A 21,084-nucleotide genomic window follows, 5' to 3' on the forward strand; every position below is an offset into this window, starting at 1 on the left:
CAGTGGGAGACCCAGACTCTGACCGGGAAGGCAGGGCTAGGCGTCAGTGACACAGGCAGGCTCCAGTGGTTGAGGCATTTTATTGGACCTTCCAAGGCTGGTTGTGGGGAGCGTTCCCTCCACCTGGTTGTAGGGCTCTGCAGAAGAGACCATCTTTTGCCAGGTCCCTGTAGCCCAGGGACACAGACAGGACTACTAAGCCCCTAGAGCCATATGGATAAATGGTATAGTACCTGACCATTTTGGTCTGTGATTACAAATAAAATAATCATAATAAAAATTAAAAAAGTCTCTGTTCTGACCACTTTTCAGGTCTTCCTGTTGGGACAGAAATGTGCAAAGCTGTTGAAGTAGGTATGCAGAGTCTTATCTTAGCCTTAAATAGTGTCAGTCCCACTTTCTTCTGATAGTTTGCTCAACTCAGCAGATGCAAAGGGGCTGGCTTGTTCTCCTTTTGATTTCCTCCACAAGGTCTTCTCTTCGGACGTCCACCTGGCCAGGAAGGAAGGACAAGGTGGTATGAGCATCTTGTGTTCCACTGCTGAGTGCCCATGTCTTCCTCTAGTCATCAGGCCTGGCTCCGCTGGGAGCAGGAACCCACTCAAACATGTCAGGGGAGACAGTGCTTCCTGGGGAAGCCAGAGAGTCACAGGGTATGTGGGGATGGTGACCATAAGCATAGTATCATATTATCCCCTTAGTCCTTTAGGGGGCTAATATGAATGCCAGGCTTTTGCTCAGGTCTTGAATGGGCCACCGCATCCAGAAATGGCATTCATTCTGTGTCCCTCCCCCTTCCTGCTTACCTACTTACCTCTTCCCTGCTGGCCACTGAGCGCAGCTTGATGACCCCGTCCTTGAGCTCTTGCTCACCAATGATGGCCACCAGTGGGATGCCTGTCTCCTCACAGTACTGCAGCTGATTCAGTAACTTGGGGTTCTTTTTGTAGAGCAGTTCTGCCTGCAGGGGACAAGGGAAGAAAAAAGCTGGCTTCTGCAGTCCTCAGGGACAACCTTCTTGGGGCCCCTCGCTCTGATCTTAACCCCAAGAAATCAGCAATGGCAGGGCCACTATGGACAAGCTTTTATTTCATGTGTGTTCAGCCCCAGATGTGCTGCCACCCGAGGGCTTGCCTCCTCTACCTTGATCCCAGCATCCCATAACTCTGAGACGAGCTTCAGTCTCTCTTCCAGCAGTTTCTTCTGTGCGGATGCCACAAGCACCTGTGTCTCTGTGGTCCGTACCTTCTCCTCCAAGGCCTAGAAAAGAGTTAAGAAAGAGCTGAGCTACCCTTTACGACACCTTCAGTGAGCAAACAGAGCAGGCTCTTATCAATATTCTGAGAGCAGGCCCCAAGTCCATCAGGGCAGGCTAGTCTTTTCTCATCTAGCAATTGGGCAAAAATTAGCTCTTAGAAGAATAAGAAATGAACTGAGTGGCTTATGCATATGACTTCCCAGAATAAATAATGGAGGGTAAAGGTAGTTTTTAAAGGAAATGGCAACCCACTCCAGTATTCTTACCTGGAAAATCCCATGGACTGTGGAGTTTGGCGGGCTACAGTCCATGGGGTCGCAAAGAGTCGGATACAACTGAGTGACTGAACTCACACAAAGGTAGCTTATGTACAGTTTATGAACAAGCTTATCTCCATCTACTATCTTGTGGATCTATCATAAGGAAGTAATATTCTGCACTCACACAGGCAATCCAATCACCCCTAGCAGTTCTAGTACTGACAGTCAAGAGACTGTCTCTTACACTAAAGCCATAGGAGGGGTGTGGATGGAGGGGAGAAAGAATGCTGCTGCTGCCTGTTTCTTTTTACGGAAAACTATTTCTATTGTTCTTACAATATAAGCTGCCCATTGGAACTTCAGTTGGAAAACAGTGACCTCAAGAAAAGGATAGGAGCAGTGGGGAGGTTACCTAAGAACAGGAGCAACAGAAGTGGGCCTGAGGCCACGAAGGGCTTTCCTCACATTACTGTAGGTGCTGGAGAGTCAAGATAGCCATCTGAAGGATCCCAGAGCCTCAGATACATGCTTCCCACTTAGAGTATCAGAGTGACTGGGAGCAAGACTAGAGTTAGACTGCCTGCATTCAAATTCTGACTGTGCCACTTAAAACTTTGGCAAATTATTTGATCTATAATCTTCAGTTTCCTTGTCTGAAAAATGTAAATAATAAAAAGTAGCTACCTTCTTGGGCTTCCCTCATAACTGTCGGTAAAGAATCTGCCTGCAATGCAGGAGACCCAGGTTTGATTCCTGGGTTGGGAAGATCTCCTGGAGAAGGAAATGGCAATCCACTCCAGTATTCTTGCTGGAGAATCCCATGGACAGAGGAGCCTGGGAGGCCATAGTCCATAGGGTCACAAGAGTCAGACATGACTTCATGACTAAACTACTACTACTGCCCTCAGAAGGCTGTTTAAGAAGTTTTTTAGACAGTGCATGAAAGGCATGAAGCACAGTGCATGAAAGGCATGAAGCACAGTGCCCAAGCACAGAGGAGTAAAATATTAAGTATTCTGTATTATGAGAAAGATCCAGGTCTTTAGATATATTGGCCTGGATTTCTGACAGCTCTGAGCAAAGTAGGGACCCAGAGCAAAGGATTTTGTGAAGAAAGAATGATAAAAGATCCATCAAGCTGGCCTATATTAGGGTGAGAGTCTGAAGGACAGCAACTGTCTTCTCCCTTTCTTTGCAAAGATGCTCCTTGATCAGTGCAGTACTACTTCCTCCTTAGAGATCAAAGAAGATAGCTCAGATGCCACCAGCTACCCAGAATTTCCTCCACCCAGCTCCAAGCCCTACCTCCAGCCTCTGCTCCACGATGGAAAAGATCCGCTCTACTCCAATGCTGAGCCCCACACAGGGCACCTTGCGTCCTTTGGGATCAAACATGCCCACCAGCCCATCATAGCGCCCTCCAGCGGCCACGCTGCCCACACCAAGGGGTTCTTCCCCTGCTCGGGCTGGGGGCTGTAGCAGCACCGCCTCATAGATCACGCCAGTATAGTAGTCCAGTCCTCGAGCAAGGCTCAGGTCGAAGGAGATCTGGGGGGACAAGAATATGGTCAGTATCAGATGAGGCTCAAGGGCCGGCCTTCAGCCCCAGAGCTCAGCTGAGGCTCCCATCCCAACCTGACTCACCTTGTCAGCAATGCCAAACAAGGTCAGATACTCAAATAGCAGCTTCAGGTCTCCCAGGCCCTCGAGGGCCTGCTTGTTCTGGGACAATTTAGGATCCTGAAGCAGCTGTTCCACCAGGGATACTCCACCTGGGGAGACAGATCTGTGAACCAGACTGACAAGAAGAAAAAGATACATGTATGCATACATACTCACACACTCCTCTCTCTCTCTCTCTCTCTCTTTCTCCTATGCATGTACACATACAAAAAGGAATTTTGGCTTTGGCATGAGGGCAGTGGGATGGCTGCTTGGGAGGCAGGCTTTGTTTCTCACCATGCTGCTGGACATAGTCCCCAATGCGGTCAGCCACCTCAGGTGCCAGGCCCTTCTCTCCTACCATCTCATTCTTTACTTCCTCCCAGGACACCTGGACAGACAGAAACGGGTCAGGGAACCCTGGACAGCTTCCCCAGGGCAGAGCAAGTATAAGCCCTCTTCAGGGGTGTCTTGAGCAGAAGCTGCCTGTCAACGTATATCCTGGAGCTAATCTTCCTCTGTGGGCATAGAAGCAGGGCCCTCTCTCTCCTAATCTTTTCCGTATCTCAGGGCAAGGTTGGACCTGGGAAAAGAAGAGTCAAGTGTTTGGTGGTTACCTTGTCCAGCTTGTCCACTGAGGAGCAGATGGTGCGGAACTTGCTGTCTGGAACACCACAGATGGCAAACATCCCATCTAAGATGCGCCGATCATTCACCTACAGCGACCCAAGGCACAGTGATAAGGAATCTCTTTACATGGCCCTTTACAGTGCTGGATGCTTAGGCTCCTGTTGCCTCTGTACCAGGACCTTCTCCTGTGAGAGGCCAGGCCCAGCTTTGCCCCCCGCAGCTCCACTCAGCTCTGACCTTGACCAGGAAGTCGCCAATCTGGAGTGAACTCAGGATCTCACACATGATCTTCAGGCACTCTGCATCAGGAAGCATGGGGTCAAATTGCCCAGCAATGTCAAAATCCTGTGGGGAGAGGGGTAGTTAGGGATCCTCAGGGGCCTTGAGGGAAGGCTCCTGGGAGCTGTGCTTTCCCTGGAGGCAGCCTCACTGCACTCATGTGCAGGCCACGTTCTTCATTTTCCGTCTGTCAGCCCAGAGGAAAACCCCAGCCTTCCTGGGTCTCTTACCAGGCCTGGTTTTCTTCCCATCTACTGGGTTATTCCTTTCAATATTTGTCCTTATTTCCTTCCACTGTTGCCAGGGGAGTTACCTGGCCTCAGTCATTTTCTCGCTTCATTTAGAAGCTCTGCCACCAGTCTGGATGACAGTACCTCAAATCCAATTTCCTCATCCTTTGCTGTCATCATATCACTGTGGTTTAATATAACGAGCACTGGACCAAGACTTCTAGTCCTAACTTTGCCTTTCTTATCCTTATAGTCTCTTCATCTTTCTGAGCCTCAAGTTTACTCATATGTAAAATGAGGAGAATAATCCCTGTCCTGTATGTGAAAATACTAAAGAAATCTTAGGGTTAGCATTATCTGGGGCATCTAGTTTGTTCAGGACACCATGAGTACTCAATAGGTTCTACTAGCTCAAGGGACTGCTGCCTTACCCAGCCTGCCCCCATACTCACACATTGGTAGAATTCCCGATATCGGCCTCGGGTCATGGCTGGGTTATCCCGCCGATATACTTTTGCTATGTGGTAGCGTTTAATGTTGGTCAGTTTATTCATTGCCAAGTATCGAGCAAAAGGAACCTGATGACAAAGTTAAGGAGAATGGCCCACTTATCACAGTCTGGAAGGTGATGATTCTCACTAACAGAAGCTGGGCTCTATCCCCACCCTGTGTGGGTTAAAACCACCACCTGTAAGATTAACAGCATTTCTGAACATCAGCAAGAATCAACTGTGTTACCACAGGGGCAGCTGAAGTCTCAAAAAAATATTAAGGCTCCTTTCTTTTGGGGCTGTGGTGAGCACAGCAGAGGGGTGGGCAGATTGACTGGGGAGCAGAAAGGAGGCCCTATTCAGCGATGTCTAAGCAGATGATTCTCTGACATAGCTTGGAGATAAAGGAAACAGGCTTTTGGTCAATTAAGGAGAACGCCGTCCATTAGACAGGACAAGGGAGATGTATTCTGAAGCCAGGGGATTGCTGCCAGAGTCAGAACTGGACCCTGACATAGAGCTGAGGTCTCACTCAGGATTTCAGAAGTCTTCTAAGGCTAGCTATGCTCTGTTTAGCCAAAGTGCAGTTCCTGCTTTAGACAAAGAATTTCCCTGACTGCAAGATTATATTTGATCCTACCTATGTCTAGCTGCCCTCAAACCTGAGGCTAGAAAAAGCCCCAGCCCAGTGAGGGTCAATCCATCCGAAGTTTAAAAAGATACAGTGAGGTCATATCGAAGAGAGAGCAGCTCCCCACCCTGGTCCTTCAGGTCATAGATAAGCTTAGAGTCTTCTCCATACTTTCCAGTCAGTGTTTCCTGGAGAAAAAGAAATGTGATCACAAAGATAAATATAAAAATTTTAAAGGAAGTTTTAAAAACAAAACCCCCCATTCTAACAATGACTGATTTCAACTTACATTTCCTCTAAAATTCATATATTGAACCCCCAGTCACCTCAGATTAGGTCTCTATTGGGGGACAGGGTCTTTAAAGAAGTAACTAAGCTAAAATGAGGTCATTAGGGTGAATCCTAATCCAGTAAAACTCATGTCCTTATAAAAAGAGGAAATCTGGACACAGGAGGGAAGACGACGTGAAGACACAGGGAAAAGACACCGTCTAAAAGCCAAGGAGAGAGACCAAGAACAGATTCTTCCCTCATAACCCTTAGAAGGAACCAACAGCTTATCTTGGACTTCCAGCTTCCTGGCAATACATTTCTGTTGTTTAAGCCACCTAGTCTATGGTATTTTGTTATGGCAGCACTTGTAAAACTAATCTAGTTGATAGAAATAGAAATGAGTACAACCATTTGATGCAGAAATTCTATCTTTGGGAATTTATCCTATAGATAAACGCCTACTAGTACCAGACATTGTTCTAAGCCCTGTGTCTCCATCCATGAACAAAGGCAATCCATGCCCTCTTGGATCTTCTGAAGTAATGACAAGAGACAGGCAGTACATTAATGCAAGGAAACAAATTAACAGATAATTTCTGATAGTGATAGCTGCTTTAATGGAAGTAAAATAGGTTGATATGGTAGATAAGGGTTGCTTTAGAAAAGGCATTGGAGAGGATTATTTGAGGAATGGCATTTTAATTAAGATATGAAATGACAATCTGTCATGTCTAATTTACTCTGAAATTAAAGTCATGCAAAGAGCTAGGGAAAAAGGGAGTTCAGGAAGAGGGAAGAGCAAGAACAAAGGCTCTACTATAGACATATTTAGTATGTTCCAGGAACAGAAAAAAAGACCATGGTAGCAAAGTGGACAAGGGGAAAAATAGCATGAGATGAGAAGGGAAAGGTGGGCAGTTGCCACATCATGTAGGGCCTTGTAAGCCTGAGTAAAGAGCTTAGATTTTATTATAAACACACTGGGAGCCAGTGGGTTTTAAGCAGGGAGTGATGCAAAGAACTGCTTTTTAATAGAACTAGAAACCACCTCAGGGTCCATCAGTAGGAGACTTGGTTGTGTATTTATCCTTTATACGTTTGATCTGCTTATATCTAGGAAACATCTTGGGTACAGGTGACACAGAATTGAGGGTAGTCTGGAGCCATAACAGCTTCCACTCCTGAGAAGGGCTCTCTTTTGGAAGCTGCTGGCTGCAACCAAGGTAAATAAAAAGCAGGCTCTCTCCCTCTATGCCAGTCCCACCCCCCTTCTCATGGAGAAAATACCAAGCTTTGTCTGCAATAAGAGAGAGGCCTTTGGGCCTCACTTCCTTGCCACCCTCTTTGTTGTTGGTATCCCCGTTCTTCCACCACATAATTTCTGTTCATCCGTCTCTCACCTTTAGTTCAAATACAGGTGTATCAATCACTTCTGCACCATGGCGCTTGAAGCAGCTGATGATTACATCAAACACCTTCTCCCGAACTGCCATCTGCCGGGGACTATAATCTCTTGTGCCCTTGGAATCAAAATCAGCCAAAGAACCAAGGATGCAGTTTAAAAACAAAGAACAATACAGTCTAGAAATATACAAGTATGACTTCACTGATGATGAATGAAAACTCTGTCCCAAACTTAGATTTCCTACAAGTCACCAAGGTGTAAAACAGGTGCAAACAATTCCCTATTAACCACCACACCCATTAGCTCTCACCTTTCTAAATTCTGACCCATCTTTTACATGTTAACATAAATAACGTTTTAGGAAAATGTAACTACTTTCCAAAACAAAAAGATTTGGTGACAAGAGTGACACTGATTTACATTTTTGCAAATCTTTAATGTCTGGATTAACAGAAGTCAGCTCTATTCTCATATATGCTTTTTGCATTCAATTCTGTGGTGATATGTTGTTCTGGTTGAGTATATAAAGAAAATCTAGCCTTCAGTTCAGTTGCTCAGTTGTGTCCGACTCTTTGCGACCCCATGAGTTGCAGCACGCCAGGCCTCCCCGTCCATCACCACCTCCCGGAGTTCACTCAGACTCCCGTCCATCGAGTCGGTGATGCCATCCAGCCATCTCATCCTCTGTCGTCCCCTTGTCCTCCTGCCCCCAATCCCTCCCAGCATCAGAGTCTTTTCCAATGAGTCAACTCTTCTCATGAGGTGGCCAAAGTACTGGAGTTTCAGCTTTCCTTCCAAAGAAATCCCAGGACTGATCTCCTTTAGAATGGACTGGTTGGACCTCCTTGCAGTCCAAGGGACTCTCAAGAGTCTTCTCCAACACCACAGTTCAAAAGCATCAATTCTTCGGCGCTCAGCTTTCTTCACGATCCAACTCTCACATCCATACATGACTACTGGAAAAACCATAGCCTTGACTAGATGGACCTTTGTTGGCAAAGTAATGTCTCTGCTTTTGAATATGCTGCCTAGGTTGGTCATAACTTTCCTTCCAAGGAGTAAGCATCTTTTAATTTCATGGCTGCAATCACCATCTGCAGTGATTTTGGAGCCCCCCAAAATAAAGTCTGACACTGTTTCCACTGTTTCCCCATCTATTTCCCATGAGGTGACCTAGCCTTACAGAGATGTATAATTGTAAAAGGAGGAATATTTGAATAAACTTTTCAGCTAACTTTAGATTTTCTTAAACTACACCAAAATCTGATGAGGGAAAGCTTCTTAAGGATTGGTTACAATGTGGCATCTAAAACTACATCAGTGAACTTTTTACACTGTCACATTAAAATCCATTATAAGGAACACAGAGAGAGAAAGTAGAACACTACTTACCAAGAACTGGAGGGATGATAGAATGGGGTATCACTACCCCATTTAATGGGTAAAGAATTTTAGTTCAGTATGGTAAAAAAGTTCTAGAGGATGAACAGTGGTGACAGTCACACAACAATATGAATGTACTTAATGCCACTGAACTGTACACCTAAAAATGGCTGAAATGGCAAATTTTATGTTATCTATATTTTCCTACAATGTAAAAGGATCTGTTACTCTACCTTGTACTTGGAATGGCTGTTTTACCCAGGCATGATTTTATAACATCATGCATTGGTCATTTAGAAAATATTGGTTCTTTGATAACAGTTATACAGATCTTCCAAATGTTGATATGCTTCATTATACAATATCAGAAAACCATATTTGTTCATGTCACCATAGACCTCATCAAGAAAGTTTTAAGTGTTGGGAAGCTGTCAAGCTCATGGTGGAAAATAACAAGTTCTAACTGGTTCCAAATAGGAAAAGGAATATGTCAAGGCTGTATATTGTCACCCTGCTTATTTAACTTACATGCAGAGTACATCATGAGAAACGTTGGGCTGGAAGACGCACAAGCTGGAATCAAGATTGCTGGGAGAAATATCAATAACCTCAGATATGCAGATGACACCACCCTTATGGCAGAAAGTGAAGAGGAACTAAAAAGCCTCTTGATGAAAGTGAAAGAGGAGAGTGAAAAAGCTGGCCTAAAGCTCAACATTCAGAAAACGAAGATCATGGCATCTGGTCCCATCACTTCATGGGAAATAGATGGGGAAACAGTGGAAACAGTGTCAGACTTTATTTTTTGGGGTTCCAAAATCACTGCAGATGGTGACTGCAGCCATGAAATTTAAAGACGCTTACTCCTTGGAAGGAAAGTTATGACCAACCTAGACAGCATATTCAAAAGCAGAGACATTACTTTGCGGACTAAGGTCCGTCTAGTCAAGGCTATGGTTTTTCCAGTAGTCATGTATGGATGTGAGAGTTGGACCGTGAAGAAAGCTGAGTGTCAAAGAATTGATGCTTTTGAACTGTGGTGTTGGAGAAGACTCTTGAGAGTCCCTTGGACTGCAAGGAGATCCAACCAGTCCTTCTGAAGGAGATCAGTCCTGGGATTTCTTTGGAAGGAATGATGCTAAAGTTGAAACTCCAGTACTTTGGCCACCTCATGCGAAGAGTTGACTCATTGGAAAAGACTCTGATGCTGGGAGGGATTGGGGGCAGGAGGAGAGGGGGACGACAGAGGATAAGATGGCTGGATGGCATCACTGACTCGATGGATATGAGTCTGAATGAACTCCAGGCGTCGGTGATGGACAAGGAGGCCTGGCGTGCTGCGATTCATGGGGTCACAAAGAGTCGGACTGAGCAACTGAACTGAACTGAACTGAACTGAACTGAACTTTCTCTTGAACACTTGAATTTTATTTTACTGGCAACACGTACTGTTGAATGTTTCCCTTGAGGTGTCAAGGTTCACTTTATTCATTTTTGTTAAAAAGATCTGCCAGATATCCAGATCAATAGTTTATCTTTCCATTTTTCTTTCAAATACAAAAGGTTTTCCATGAAGAAAGCAGCTAGTTCAGCTTACAATTCATACATGGCACCAAGTATTTTTTCTATTTTGGGATGCAGTAGAAGTGCTTTATGCGTGCTTCCCATTACATCATGTGGAGTATTAAAAAAGTGTACTCAAGGGTCAATAATCAATAAAATTAATAATTTTTTACTGTTTTATCAAGGACACTGTTAAGTAAAACTGAATTTCTTTTCCCCTGTGAGTTTTTGAAAGTAAAGAACATAAAATGGCTATTAGTACAGCTCCATGCCAGCATCTTGATTTGTGCTAAGACACCAGCAGTTCTACACACCAGTGCTTTTGCACCTTCATTGCAAATGAAATGAAAAGGGCATGTAACATTATGAAAATAATTTTGACCAGGAAGGTCCCTTGAAAGAGTCCTTTCCCTGTAATATTGAGTTTTTTGTTAACTAAGAATCACACATCAAGAAATGTATTTCAACAAACTAGAGTGGATATTAACTCTTGACTATATCCACATTTTCTTTTAACATTATGGAAAATTTCAAACATACATTATAGAGAATAATACACTGAACCACCAGGTATCTACTATCCCGCTTGAACAACTATCAACATCTGCTATTTTTTAACTAAGCCCAGCATTTTTTCCTAGAGTATTTTAAATTAAATCCTAGATATCATATACTTTCATCCACAAATATTTCTTTTTTTTTTTTTTAGGTCCATCATCACAAATATTTCAGTATGATTTTCTAACATACAAAGATTAAAAAACAAAACGCTGTAATACCTTTCTTACAATCAACACAACTTATGATCAGTCCACTTAACAGCAACCCTTTAGATAGTGCCCAAACCATGTTTATTACTCCCAGTTGCTGCAGTCATATCTTTTTATGCTTGGCTTGTTTGAATCAGATTCTAAATAACTTCAGGCCTTTTACTGGGTTGATGTGTCTCATGTCTATTTAATCTGCAACAATTTTTTTTTTTAAATTATCCTTTCTTGTTGAGGAAATTGAGTCATTTTTCTGAAAGGATTTTTCTCATTCTAGATTTGGTTAACAGTAAACTCAATGGTGGTCATTTAACATGTGTTCCTCCATTTCCCATATTTCTAGTAAACTGGTAGTTAGATCTGAAAACTGATTTAGATTCAGCTTCAGTTGTCCTTGGCAAGAACACTTCATAGGTGGTGGTGTGTACTTCTTATTGCATCACATCTGGTGGAATATAATATCTGGTTGTCCTACTTTTAGAAATGCTGGTTTAGGTGAGGCCAGCCTGATCAATCAATAAATCCCCATTAATCTTTTCACCCAGTAGTTTGAATAGCTATTGATGGTTACTGCCTTGGGTTTTTACACTGTCTTTTTAATGTTTGAAATGAGTTACATGTAGAAAAGAATAGCTCAGTGATTTTAGGAGCCCAAAGATTTACTCTTAAAAGGTGACATCTCCACATAAGGAAGACAAATCATCTCCTACTGTGGAAGTAAATTTCACATACATTCATTGAATACCTGTTTAGTCCCAGGTACCTAGTCTCAGCCTCTCAGGTTAAATCAACCATGTGAATACTGAAAAGTCAGCAATAAATGCAATAACAGTATTTATGAAGTGCCAAGGGTACCTAGATGATGAGTAAGTAGTCTGGTTTATAGAACTCACAGAAAGTGTCACCTGAACTGAAATCATGGAGGCTGAGCTAGCAACTTCATTCCACTCTGCTGTCCCTCCCTATTTGATTCCAGACATAAAGTCTTTTTCTAGTTCTTGGATAGTACCAAGATTCTTTCTTGCTTCAGGATTTCCCTACCCTGCCTGGACCTATCTTCCTCACATTCTTCACCTGGCTGTCTCCCACTCATCTACAGATCAACTAGTTTATTATTTCCTCAGACTCTGCAGTTCTCCCTTATTTTTCTCAGAGCATCCCTTCTATTTCTTTACATAACTTAACACAACTTGTATTACATATCCATGTGTGGGATTATTTTTCTTCCCAAGTCTGTTTCCATTGCAGGATGTAAGCTCTGTGTGTGTGGGTGTTTAGTCGCTAAGTTGTGTGCAACTCTTGCGAACCCATGGACTGTAGCCCACCAGGTTCCTCTGTCCATGGGATTTCCAAGGCAAAAATAATGGAGTGGGTTGCCATTTCCTTCTCCAGGGGATCTTCCCCACCCAGGGATCGAACCCATGTTTCTTGCATTGCAGATGAATTCTTTTATCACTGATCCACCAGGGAAGCCCAAGCTCTCTGAGGGCAGGCTACATTGTTCACCATGGTACACTCACTGCTTTGTACACTGTTAGGAACACAGTAAGCACTCAGTAAATATTTACTGAATGAAAGGAGGAGTAGACTCCCCGAAGCACCCAGCTGGCCTAGTTTCTTCCATCACTTTGTCATCCCAGAATGACTCAGATAAGAGTCCAGTTCAGCCTGGCGCCAAGAGCAACTGCTGTATCCTCTGCAACATTTCAGATCCTTCTCAGTGATCTGGTTCAGGGAGGCAGGCATATGAGTCCTGTGAGTGGAATTAGGGACCCTCTAGGAGGCTCCCTAAAGGAATTATATTTACCTTGGGGGTTTTGAGCACAAACTTCGGTTTTCCTTCATCAGGGCCCAGCTGTGCCTTCAGTTTCAGTAGTTTTGCCACCTCCTCCTCGATCTGTGGAGGGAAAGCAGGAGCTGGATTACCACATCTGCCACTCCCTCCCGCTCCCGCCATTCATTCAGTATCCCTTCCTCATCAGGATGTGGAGCATATTTCTCTCCTAGCTTTGCTTCTCCCAAATCCTACCCCAACTACCTCCCCACTCAGCTCGTCCTGCTATTTATACCAGTCCAGTCCCTTCTTCCAGATCCCTATCCTCTGAGCTGACCACCCCCGCTCTGTCCTCGCTGGCCTTGTTTTGTCCTCTCTCCCGCCGCCTGGGTCGTACCTGCTCGGCACTGGCCTTCTGCTGCTTAAGGCCCCGCACACGCTCTCCCTGGACTCGCACCAGATCCTCCAGCGCCGCACGATCGGCCATACTTGCTGCCGACTGGAGCTGACTGCTGGCTAGATAGGTTGCGGTGGCCACAGCCTCGACTCGGAGGACTTCCGGATATCCAGTAGTTGGCCCATATGCCTAGAGAGCCACCGCCCAATAAAAAATTACTTCCGGCTCCTACCGGAAGTGCGGAGGCCGGGCGGGAGCCGGGGAAGAGTGGAGCTAGTGTGCTAGGTTTGAGAAGTGTAGAAGCACTTATCTCATCTTTGGTGCTCGGCTTCGCCTCCACAGTGTCCTGTAACCCTTCCTGGGGTCCTGTCTGCTTCATTCTTAGGTTCTTTGCCTCTTGTTCCGGAAATCCTGCTTCCTGCCGCAAGATGCCCCAGCTCGGACTCCTGCATGGGAGAGCCTGGACTGTGTTCCTTGGCCAGCTCCGGCGGCCGCCCGGTGCTGTGTGCATCAGGGCAGTCCGTTCTCACAGTCAGGTGAGCCAGACTGAGGTAGCTCTGGTCTGTCGGGGCAGGATCTCCAGGTCTGAAAGCATGGACTTTAAGCCTGTACTCCAGCCGTATTACAGTCGGTATTTAGTGAGTGCCCTCCATGTACCAACACAGAGCTAAGGCCTTTAGGATGCTTTATTATTTAATCATCAAAGCAATCTTGAGAGGTTGGGGTTATATTTCCATTTTATAGATGAGGAAGCGGAGGCTGCAAGGTTAAATGACTTGTGTGGCTGCGTAGTAAGGGAGCGTTTTAGTACAGGTCCACAATCCCTTATCTGAACCTTTTGGGTTCAAGCACATTAAAAAAATTTTTTAAGCAAAGAATGTGATCATTCCCACTAACGACCATAAGTAGGATGAGTTCAGGTTAGAATTTACCTCAAAATGAATCTCCCTCATCCCAGTTTGTAGTTTTCAAAGATTATGGATTCTTAGGAGGGGCTGTGGGCTTCACTGCCCTGACTTGGAGGATAGAATCAGCCAAAGTATGAACTACACCCTCTATATTTCTGGAAGGGTGTACAGTCTGCTGGTAATAAAATCACAGATTCTGTTTTACCTTGGGAAAGACACGGATGACTTCCTAGTACATGCTTTGTGTTATCATGACCAACAGGGTGCATATCTTTTGTTATTTGCAGTCACAGCATCCTACTAATCTTTTTTTTTTTTTTTTAAATCCATTCCTGTTTGTTCCACAGGCGTTGTTCTCTGTTCTTGGAAGAAAAAGAATGGGCTGTTCTTGGGCTGGTTCTCTTCTGTCTTCAAGTTATTTTTTCCCTATCTCTAAGCCTCATGACCATTGCTGTCTTATTAACAATTTTTATTTTTTGCTCTTTGAGTGGAAACTGAGAACTGGAGATCATACTAGCCCCTACTCCTAGATGGTCAGTGGTGGTAGTCTTGGGTTTCTTTGTGCCTTCATTGTTTTTGGGTGGTTAAACTTTTCCATATATTTGAAAACTCCAAATATGGTGGTTGTATGTGCAGGAAGCTTGTATGGTAAACACCTGATCTTCTATGTATTGCATATACAGCTGGGTTTTTGGAAGTGCGCTGAGATTAGGATAGATAGCATAGTGTTCAGAGTTCCTATTGCTCAGGGCCAAAAGTATTTGCAGGTTGGTGGTGCACAGGGCCACAGATACCACAGTCCTGGCCAGTATTTGGCTGCGCTAAGTCTTAGTTGCAGCATGCAAAATCTTTTAGTTGTGGCATGGGAACTCCCAGTTGCAGCATGTGGGATCCAGAGGACCAGGGATCAAACCCAGCCCCCCTGCATTGGGAGTGTGGAGCCTTAGCTGCTGGACCACCAGGGAAGTTCCTCTGGCCAGTATGAGAGGAACTGTATCTCACATTTTTTTCTGCCAGGTTGCAGAGGCACTGTTTGCATCCCAACTGAAACCTCAAGAGAAGTCAAATTTTATTATCAAGACCCCAAAGGTAATACCCTGTACCCCACCCTGTCCACTAAAATGCCTTAGAGTTCTGCTCTCTGCTTCCCTTCCCAACCACTTTTAATGTTTTTATTTGTTTTGGCCATACTCTGTGTCTTACAGTGCAGGATTTTAGTTTCCTGACCAGGGATTGAACCCATATCCTAAACACAGAGTCCTAACCACTAGACCCTCAGGGAATTCCCTACTTTTAACATTTTTTTAAACTAATTTTTAAAAAGTCTTTACTATTCTGGAGGTACTGGGTGGGGCTCATAGTCATCTGATCTCAAAGTGATTTCAACTCCACACCTTAGATTGTAGATATAGTTTAACTCTTTGTCTTAAATGGACTTGATTTTGTTTTTACTCTGGCTTCTTTTGATTTCTAGGGTACCAGAGATCTTAGTCCCCAGCAGATGGTGGTGAGGGAGAAAATTCTTAATGTGGTTGTTAGCTGCTTTAAACGTCATGGAGCAAAGGGGTTGGATACCCCGGCATTTGAACTAAAGGTAAGAGGAGAAAAAAGTACAGGAACCCCATTTCTTCACCTGCCTTATTTCCTAAAGGGCTTCTAGCCTATGTTCTGGAGTTTTCCTTTTAACCATGGCACTTTCTGTTTGACCTCTGTAGGAAATACTTACTGAGAAGTATGGAGAGGACTCTGGGCTCATCTATGATCTGAAGGATCAGGGCGGAGAGCTGTTGTCATTGCGCTATGACCTTACTGTATCCTGAGTTCTGGAGGCTTCCCTCTTTCAAACCCAGAGGGCGACTCTGGCTAACCGAGAAAGAGTGGCTCTGGGACCCTATAGTCTTATTGGCAGCAGTCTTTACTTCTAATTTCTTCCAGAAGGCAATTCTGCCAGCACAGCCTGTCCTAGTGCCTTGTCATTTAAAGTTTATAGTGTGTTAGGTGACCTTCCCTGGTGGTTCAGTGGTAAGACTCATGCATGGGGTGCAGGTTCGATCCCTGGTTGGGGAACTGAGATTCCCCCATGCCATGCAGTGCAGCCAAAAAAAAAAAAAGTATGTCAGCATCCCTGGGGGAAGCTTGCCGAAATATAAATTCTTGACCTCTAGCTGCTGATGTTCTTAATTCTGTAGCTGGAGTGGGAGTTAGCAATCTGCATTTTAAACAGGTACTTGGGAATTAGGATGTAGGTGGTCCTTGAGCATTTGAAGAAAAATTGACCTAGAAATTGTAGACAAATCCAGGTTCTGAAGCCTGACTCTTCCAAGACAGTCAAGAATTGATCTGAGTAGGAGGGAATGCCCAGACTTGAAGTTCTTGGGTCATTTCTATCTCTGTTTCCACTGCTTTTTACAGAACTTAGAGTCTTGCTAGCTGAAATTCCTTCGTCTGACACTATTTAACATATATTGATTGCTAAGCCATGGGTATAGTGAGAAAGGAGACAAAGAATGCCCTTGTTCTAATTCTGGTGGGTGAGATCTGATTGATAGAGCCCCAGTCCTCCCTAATGTCCTTCCACTGGGCCTAAACTTTGGATGCAGTATCGTTCTTCCTTAACCTATTTATGTGAGGTCCCTTTTGCTCGTTATCTGGCCATGAATAAAGTGAAGAAGATGAAACGCTATCATGTTGGAAAAGTGTGGCGGCGGGAGAGCCCAACCATAGTCCAAGGCCGCTACCGGGAGTTCTACCAGTGTGTAAGAGACCTGATGGAGGCGGCATGGTTTGATAGTTCTGGGGACCACAACCGGGGAACTGGCTGCTCAGTAATTTTTTTCCCATCTTTTTTTTTGCTGCAGGATTTTGACATTGCTGGTCAATTTGACCCTATGATCCCTGATGCAGAATGTTTGAAGATCATGTGTGAAATCCTTAGCGAATTGCACTTGGGGGATTTTCTCATTAAGGTGAGGCCGGAGCTGAGGATTGAGAGGCGAAGTCTGTATTTGGCCTAATGCTGTCTCAACTGTCTCAAGACATAGGTGACACCAGCCATTGAGCCTATAGCTCTAGGATTTTCTTTGTACAGGTGTTGCATTTAATATCTATATCTGTATAATCATTCTGTGAAACTTCTGTTCCTTTTGAGTCAGGAGAGTTGAGACTGCCATTGTTTTGATGGAGAGGTCATTGACAAGGCATTTGGCTTGCTTCCATTGAGTTCACAGGTCAATGACCGGCGGATTTTGGATGGGATATTTGCTGTCTGTGGTGTTCCTGAAAGCAAGTTCCATGCCATTTGCTCTTCGGTAGACAAACTAGACAAGGTAACGAAGAAGACATGCTTCAGTAGACCCTGTCTTCAAACCTATACCCTTAGAGGAGATTGTGGCCAGAAGTGAGTTATTTCTGGGAGGAATGTAAGGAGACATTTGAAACAAGACCTGAATTTTGCTGTGCAGTGGAGATTATGGCTAGATTTCCTAAGCTGCCTCTAACTGTGCTGAGTATAGTGTTAGCTACTTGTGACATACATAATGAATGAAACAAGATGTCCTTTTCCATTTAGAGAAAGAGGGATCTTGGGGCTAGCCTAATGTTTTGATGTTTGTGCAGATATCTTGGAAAGATGTGAGACATGAGATGGTGGTAAAGAAAGGCCTGGCTCCTGAAGTGGCTGATCGAATTGGGGATTATGTCCAATGTCATGGTAAGAACCAGTGTTTTTTATTTTAGAGGTACGTGATAGACCCAGAGTAAGGGTGATCCGTTTATAACTTCTGCCTCTGAAACAGCTCCTTTCCATAAATGTGCTAAGTTCCAGAGCCTGGTTTGAATTTAATAACCTTTTTACTTACTGTCCTGGAGAAGGAAATGGCAACCCACTCCAGTATTCTTGCCTAGAGAATCCCATGGACGGAGGAGCTTGGTGGGCTACAGTCCACGGGTCGCAAAGAGTCGGACACGACTGAGTGACTTTACTTTACTTACTGTAACTAGTTATGTCTTCAGATGTCAAAAATGGAGGTAGATGAGGGAAATCTGGTCGGATGTGATCAAGATCTTTTATTTTTATTTTTTAAAAATGAGGACTTGTTGGAGCACGTTAGGGTTAAATTTGAATGAAACACATCTGGGTGTATAGCACAGACCTTATTTCTCCCCACATGTTTCCCCAGGTGGGATATCCTTGGTGGAGCAAATGTTCCAGGATCCCAGACTATCCCAGAACAAGCAGGCCCTAGAGGGGTTGGGAGACCTGAAGCTGCTGTTTGAATACTTGACTGTATTTGGAGTTGCTGAGAAGGTTAGCTGAGTAGGGAGTTGACCTCTTGCTGTGTCTAGGGCTCTCAGGGTCCTGAGTCTTTTGTGACATTGACTATAACTTTGTCTCTGCAGGTCTCCTTTGACCTGAGCTTGGCTCGAGGCCTGGACTACTATACAGGAGTGATCTATGAAGCAGTGCTGCTACAGACCCCAGTGCATGCTGAGGAGGAGCCACTGAATGTGGGCAGCGTGGCTGCTGGTGGTCGCTATGATGGGCTGGTGGGCATGTTTGACCCCAGAGGCCACAAGGTGCCATGTGTGGGGCTCAGCATTGGGGTAGAGCGAATCTTCTCCATCGTGGAGCAGAGGATGAAGGTAGGTCCTTGGTAGGGTTAGAGTGGGGCTGCATACCTTAAAAACTCGTTTCTGGAGGTGCAGTTGGACTGTTTTTTGATGATTATTTTTGTTTTTTTGAAATATTGGTGCAAAAGAAGTTTTTATTAGTTTACTTTCTCTGTCTCTTTTACTAGACTTTTGGTGAGAAGATACGGACCACAGAGACCCAAGTGTTTGTGGCCACACCACAGAAGAACTTTCTTCAAGAACGGTTGAAGCTAATTGCAGAGCTTTGGGATGCTGGGATCAAGGTATAAAGGAGCTAAAATCCACACCATCTAGGTAGAATTCGTGCACCAGGCCCACTTCTAGCTTATACCTAGGGTGGAACTCAAGACCTTTCTAGTCTTCACTGGAGTATCTTCTTAGGGTACAAGTAGGCTAGCTACTAACTTTTTAGATATGTTTGCTCCTGGGATTTCAGTGGTATACTTAACTTCTAAATTCCCTATTCTTAACTTCACCCTTTTTAGGCAGAGCTGATGTATAAGAACAACCCTAAACTACTACCCCAACTGCAGTACTGTGAGAACATGGGAATTCCACTGGTGGTCATCATTGGTGAGCAAGAACTGAAGGAAGGGGTCATCAAGCTCCGTTCAGTGCCCAGCAGGGAGGAGGTGAGTCAGGCCAGCCAGAAATAGAAGGGACCAAGTGTTTCTACCTTTCTTAGATTCTTTGAGAAATATGTATATTTTAGCTGTGGAAGTATCTCCAGGGTTAATAGTGATAGGGGTGAATGAGGCTCCATCCTGGGAAACCATTATAGCTGATGATTGGCTGGATGGGCAGAAGGACAAGTGAAATCTTCATGGGTATTTCAAGATTAATCAACAAACAGACATAGATTAGGTGTTTGAATCACTTTAGTCTTGAGGGGGAACATTCTCCAGGTCAGGTTGAAGCACATACTCCTCCCTACTGGTTGCCCAAGTAGTGGGAGCAGTTGGAGAGTTAAATGAATCCAGAAGAATAGAGGCTAAGAAACTAGTATCACTCTCTAGTTTGTCATGTGAGGGTTCTCTTATGTTTCAGGTGGCCATTAAACGGGAAAATCTAGTGGCTGAAGTTCAGAAACGACTGTCTGAGTCTTGATCATTACCTGAATGCCATCTGCTGATCTTTGTAGAAAAGGTTTCACCTAGGACTGACTTCCTAATGGACTTCACACCTGCTGGCCAGAATGGATGACAAGTGTGTCTGGATCCTTCATCCTTTCTGCATACAGAACTGTAGAACGCCCTGAGGACTCCTAGGCTAGTGTGAGCAGCTATGCCTGGGCACAGATGGCTGGTATGTGAAAGAGATACGCTCTAACTGCCAAGGCAGATGGCAGATTTGAAATGCCATTGAACGCTACCAACAATGTGCTGAGATGGTTGCTGTCAGCAAGTTTCTTGGAAAGTCACCTCAGATTGAGAGGATTCTGAACCATTGAGATCAAAAGTCAAATATTTAGCCTTCCACTATGGCTTCTGGAAAGTTTGTCCAAAACCTAGTCATGGGCTGTTCAGGGAGTTTTGGGGAGACAGCAAGGACGGGAAATGACTTCTTTCTGTTTTGTTTGAGAACAGAGATGCTATCCTAAGGGCATTGCACTGCCCATATTGATGTGACATCTCTCTAGCCCATCCACTGTTAATAATAACAGGGTGAGCCTGTTTGTTTAATAATCTTGAATGTTGAACTTAATAGGTGACCTGACAAGATGGAGATATGTTTTTGGGGCCCATTACCTGTGCCGGAATCACTTCTCTGACTTCTGTGTCCTGCCATGGAGGTAGCTGTTCTTGAAGTGGTTGTATAATATATTAAATAAAATTTTAATGGAGTAGTTTGAGTAATTGTTATCAAGGGGTTGGTTTGCGTAGGCCATGGAAAACCCTAGAGTGTACACGGGAGGATTCTGTGAACTAGGAGTTATCTCCCTGGGGTGATGTTTCTGTATTGAGTGAAGGAAGTGACCACAGTTCCCTCTTCCCCCAACTTAGAGATAAAGTCACACCACTGAATCAGTGTATAGTGAGACATCTGCTAGAGTTCTTCACGGGAGTGTTGTTGATACCCAACTTCCCAAGTCCGATCATGTTGTTTAAACTGTGCCCTATGGAGTTGGTGATGGAGAGGGAAGCCTGGCGTGCTGTGATTCATGGGGTCGCAAAGAGTCGGACACGACTGAGCGACTGAACTGAACTGAAACTGATGGATTGAATGACCCTAATGTACTCAGCTGGAGGAAAAATGAGTGAACCAAAGGGTGGTAGCATTGCTTCAAGATAAAGAGACAAACTGTAAAAAGCGATTTGTATTTGTGTGTTGGGAAGGCTGCAATCTTTTCAGGAAAGTGCTCTGAGCCCGTATTTTTAGTGCTTGCGGTGAATCACTAAAGTGAAGCATTTGAGACCGTATAACAGCGCTTCAGCCTTAAATGTTTGGAAACTCCTGGAATGCACGCAAGTTTATTAGACTAGATCAGAGAGCACTGATCTGAATCTTATTTTCCTCTTGTTA

General features: G+C 44.4%; 2 protein-coding genes across 7 annotated transcripts; one reads left to right on the plus strand and one right to left on the minus strand.

The window, feature by feature from the left end:
* Positions 1-61: 61 nt before the first annotated feature.
* HARS1 (histidyl-tRNA synthetase 1) lies at positions 62-13,166 on the minus strand. 2 transcript variants are annotated; one of them, XM_004008872.4, is made up of 13 exons: positions 13,004-13,166; positions 12,640-12,729; positions 7,115-7,234; positions 5,534-5,629; positions 4,772-4,897; positions 4,048-4,155; positions 3,798-3,896; positions 3,478-3,571; positions 3,163-3,290; positions 2,824-3,066; positions 1,144-1,260; positions 815-961; positions 62-492 (listed from the first exon to the last, which is right to left on the minus strand). In XM_004008872.4, the coding sequence occupies exons 1-13, from the start codon at positions 13,091-13,093 to the stop codon at positions 421-423; spliced, it is 1,530 nt and encodes a 509-aa protein (XP_004008921.1). In that variant the 5' UTR covers positions 13,094-13,166; the 3' UTR covers positions 62-420. The 2 variants fall into 2 exon arrangements, with proteins under 2 accessions (XP_004008921.1, XP_042106512.1); XM_042250578.1 differs by having other exon boundaries at positions 807-961.
* A 78-nt stretch (positions 13,167-13,244) lies between these two features.
* Positions 13,245-20,407, plus strand: LOC101121599 (histidyl-tRNA synthetase 2, mitochondrial). Of its 5 annotated transcripts, none has more exons than XM_027970319.2 (14): positions 13,245-13,288; positions 13,389-13,539; positions 14,929-15,000; positions 15,386-15,505; positions 15,627-15,722; positions 16,512-16,667; positions 16,770-16,877; positions 17,139-17,237; positions 17,527-17,620; positions 18,090-18,217; positions 18,310-18,552; positions 18,708-18,824; positions 19,047-19,193; positions 19,609-20,407. In XM_027970319.2, exons 2-14 carry the CDS (start codon positions 13,432-13,434, stop codon positions 19,666-19,668), a joined length of 1,548 nt encoding a protein of 515 aa, XP_027826120.1. In that variant the 5' UTR covers positions 13,245-13,288; positions 13,389-13,431; the 3' UTR covers positions 19,669-20,407. The 5 variants fall into 5 exon arrangements, with proteins under 5 accessions (XP_027826120.1, XP_042106510.1, XP_060271830.1 ...); XM_042250576.1 differs by having other exon boundaries at positions 16,542-16,667; XM_060415847.1 differs by having other exon boundaries at positions 13,245-13,539.
* The last annotated feature ends 677 nt before the right edge of the window (positions 20,408-21,084 follow it).

The sequence above is a fragment of the Ovis aries genome, chromosome 5 (genome assembly GCF_016772045.2).
Source record: "Ovis aries strain OAR_USU_Benz2616 breed Rambouillet chromosome 5, ARS-UI_Ramb_v3.0, whole genome shotgun sequence".
NCBI classification, from domain to species: domain Eukaryota; kingdom Metazoa; phylum Chordata; class Mammalia; order Artiodactyla; family Bovidae; genus Ovis; species Ovis aries.

Coding starts and splice junctions, on each gene's coding strand:
- LOC101121599 (XM_060415847.1), top strand. CDS start 13,432: ATGCCCCAGCTCGGACTCCTGCATGGGAGAGCCTGGACTGTGTTCCTT. Junction 15,723..16,511: donor CATTGCGCTATGACCTTACT/GTATCCTGAGTT, acceptor CTTTGGATGCAG/TATCGTTCTTCCTTAACCTA. Junction 17,238..17,526: donor CGGTAGACAAACTAGACAAG/GTAACGAAGAAG, acceptor ATGTTTGTGCAG/ATATCTTGGAAAGATGTGAG.
- HARS1 (XM_042250578.1), bottom strand. CDS start 13,093: ATGGCCGATCGTGCGGCGCTGGAGGATCTGGTGCGAGTCCAGGGAGAG. Junction 3,897..4,047: donor TTGGCGACTTCCTGGTCAAG/GTCAGAGCTGAG, acceptor GGGTCGCTGTAG/GTGAATGATCGGCGCATCTT. Junction 1,261..2,823: donor TCGTGGAGCAGAGGCTGGAG/GTAGGGCTTGGA, acceptor ACTCTTTTCTAG/GCCTTGGAGGAGAAGGTACG.